General features: G+C 60.1%; 1 protein-coding gene across 2 annotated transcripts in view; it reads left to right on the top strand.

The window, feature by feature from the left end:
• The window catches only part of CD37 (CD37 molecule), a 7,230-nt gene extending 6,724 nt beyond the window's left edge, over positions 1–506 (top strand). For both annotated transcript variants that reach the window (XM_026659258.2, XM_026659259.2), the window contains one exon: positions 133–506. In XM_026659258.2, the coding sequence (XP_026515043.1) occupies positions 133–145 (13 nt within the window). In that variant the 3' untranslated portion in view covers positions 146–506. The remainder of the gene's footprint in view (positions 1–132) is intronic.
• The last annotated feature ends 1,653 nt before the right edge of the window (positions 507–2,159 follow it).

Here is a 2,159-nt window from a genome sequence, read left to right on the forward strand (position 1 = left end):
AGGAGTGGGATCCCTTCAGTAACTCTTTCCCCCCCACCCCAGCTTGTCAGGGGCTGGTTGATGGGAGTGGTGGGATGGTTGGTGTTAGCAGTGGGATCCCTCCAGTAACTAACTCTCTCTCTCTCCCCCCAGCTCTGTCTCATGATGTTATCGATGTTTCTGTTTAGAAACATGGGCCAGAACTACGACAAGCTGACCCGATACTCCTAGGAAGCCCCTTCCGCCCCAGGGGGTGGAGGGGGAGCAGATGGGCATGAGCCACCGCCCCCCAACTGGGACCATCCAGCATGGGCTGAAGCAGCTTTCTTTCTCTGTCTGTTCCTGAGTGTTCTTGGCAGGGGGCAGGGCCCCTGGTCCATTTCCCCCCAACCCCGGTGTGTCATCCCCCGCCCCGTCCCTGGCCTGAGCTGTGCTCACCCTTTGGGGCAGTGGCGTAGGGATGGCGCAGCTATTTCGTTCTGTCTCTGGGTATCTATTAGTGGGGTTTGCTGCAGTAGGGAGGGGAAGTGCAGGGTGGGGTGAGGGTGGGGGAGAGAGGTCCTGGTACCATGGGCGGGGGGCAATCGGGAAGGGGCAGGAGGTTGGGACGTGTGAATATGTCTGTGTGCCATTGAATGTGTTCTCCATGGAGGGGGGGGGACCCCCGGTTCCCCCCTCCCCAGGAATTCACAACTTTTGTAAAATCCACTTTGTAAATAAAATAAAAATGTGGGGTCCCAGCCCTGAAAAATTGGTCAGTTTTGTTATTTGCAAAGGATGCTGGGAGCAAATTAACCAGGAGGGCGTGTCCCCTCCCCTCTCCCTGCCCCAGTCCCCCCTCCCACTCCCCCCAATGCTGGGGACCCTATTGTAAATGCTGCCCCCAGTGGGGCTATTTGGTATTGCTAAATGCTCATTGCAAATGTGATAATGCCCCTCGCCCTACATGGGCAGGCGGCCGGGCGTGTACCTGGCGCGGTTCACACCTGTACCCGAGCCCTGCCCCTTTTGTGGCGTGAGGGAGAACCTGGCGCAGCCCCTATTCCGGCTCCTCCAGAACCTCTTGTTGAGGTTCTGGCTGCACCTTTCCCTGCACCTGTTCCTCTTCGCACACCCCATCCGTGGCCCCACGAAGTCACGAGACCTCCCCGACAACCTCCTCCTGGCCCTGGCCAAACACTCCATCGACACCACCAGGAGGAGGATGCTGGACGGGGGGGTGCTCTGCGACCGTGGGGCCTATTTCCGGTCCTCCCTCGTCTCCCACATCCGGGCAGAGTTCCACTGGGCAGCCTCCGCTGGCTCCCTCGACACCTCCCAGGAGCAGTGGGTGCTGTCTGGGGTTCTCTGCTCGGTGTCCCCAGCCGGTACCCTCATTTTGAACCTATGACCTTCACCTTGTCCCCCGTACTCATTTGGTCCCTGGGTCCAGTGGTCCCTCCCGCTAGGCTGGGGGAGGGGCCTTTAGAAGTGGGCGGGCTTGCACCTGCCCACCTCCTGGGTTTTCCAATAAGACAGGTTGGGGGGCAGTGGGTCCCCAAATAACCAGCCCCCGCACCCCATCCCAGAGGGGCGGCGTCCCAGCGCCGGGCGAGGGGTCCCCGTATAAGCAGACACATGCCGGCCTGACCAGCGCTGGCTCCCGCCGGTGTCTCTGCGACGTCGCTCTGCGGGCGGATTTTGCCTGGCCAGGGCTAGATTCTCATCGGTTGCTAGTGGCAAATGTCAGTTTTGAGGCGCACACAACCTCCCGAGGAAAATCCTTCCGGCGCGATTTCCAGCCCGGGCTGCGCGGCTGGCGAAGGCGGGAGAGGTCAGTGTCCGGCCGTTCCTGTTGCACGCGCGATGCCGGTGACAGGTTGGAACGGTGACAAAGCGGGAACCTTTGGGAGCTCCTGGCCGCAGTGTTCACCGATTTCCCTGAACTCCCCTGCAGAGCAATACAGACAAAAAACTGCCTCATGATTAGGGCCCTACCAAATTCCTGGTCCAGTTTGGTCAATTTCACAATTTCAGCTGTTTACCTCTGAAATTTCAGGGGGTTGTAACCCTGGGGGGCCTGACCCAAAAGAGGATTGTGGGGGGGGGTCACAAAGCTGTTGGGAGTCGTGGGGTTGCCACCCTCACTTCTGTGCTGCTTTCGGAGCTGGGCCGTGGCGCTTCCTGCAGCCAGGGGAGGC

This window comes from Terrapene carolina, unplaced genomic scaffold (assembly GCF_002925995.2).
Source record: "Terrapene carolina triunguis isolate 2854851 unplaced genomic scaffold, T_m_triunguis-2.0 Scaffold614, whole genome shotgun sequence".
NCBI lineage: Eukaryota > Metazoa > Chordata > Testudines > Emydidae > Terrapene > Terrapene triunguis.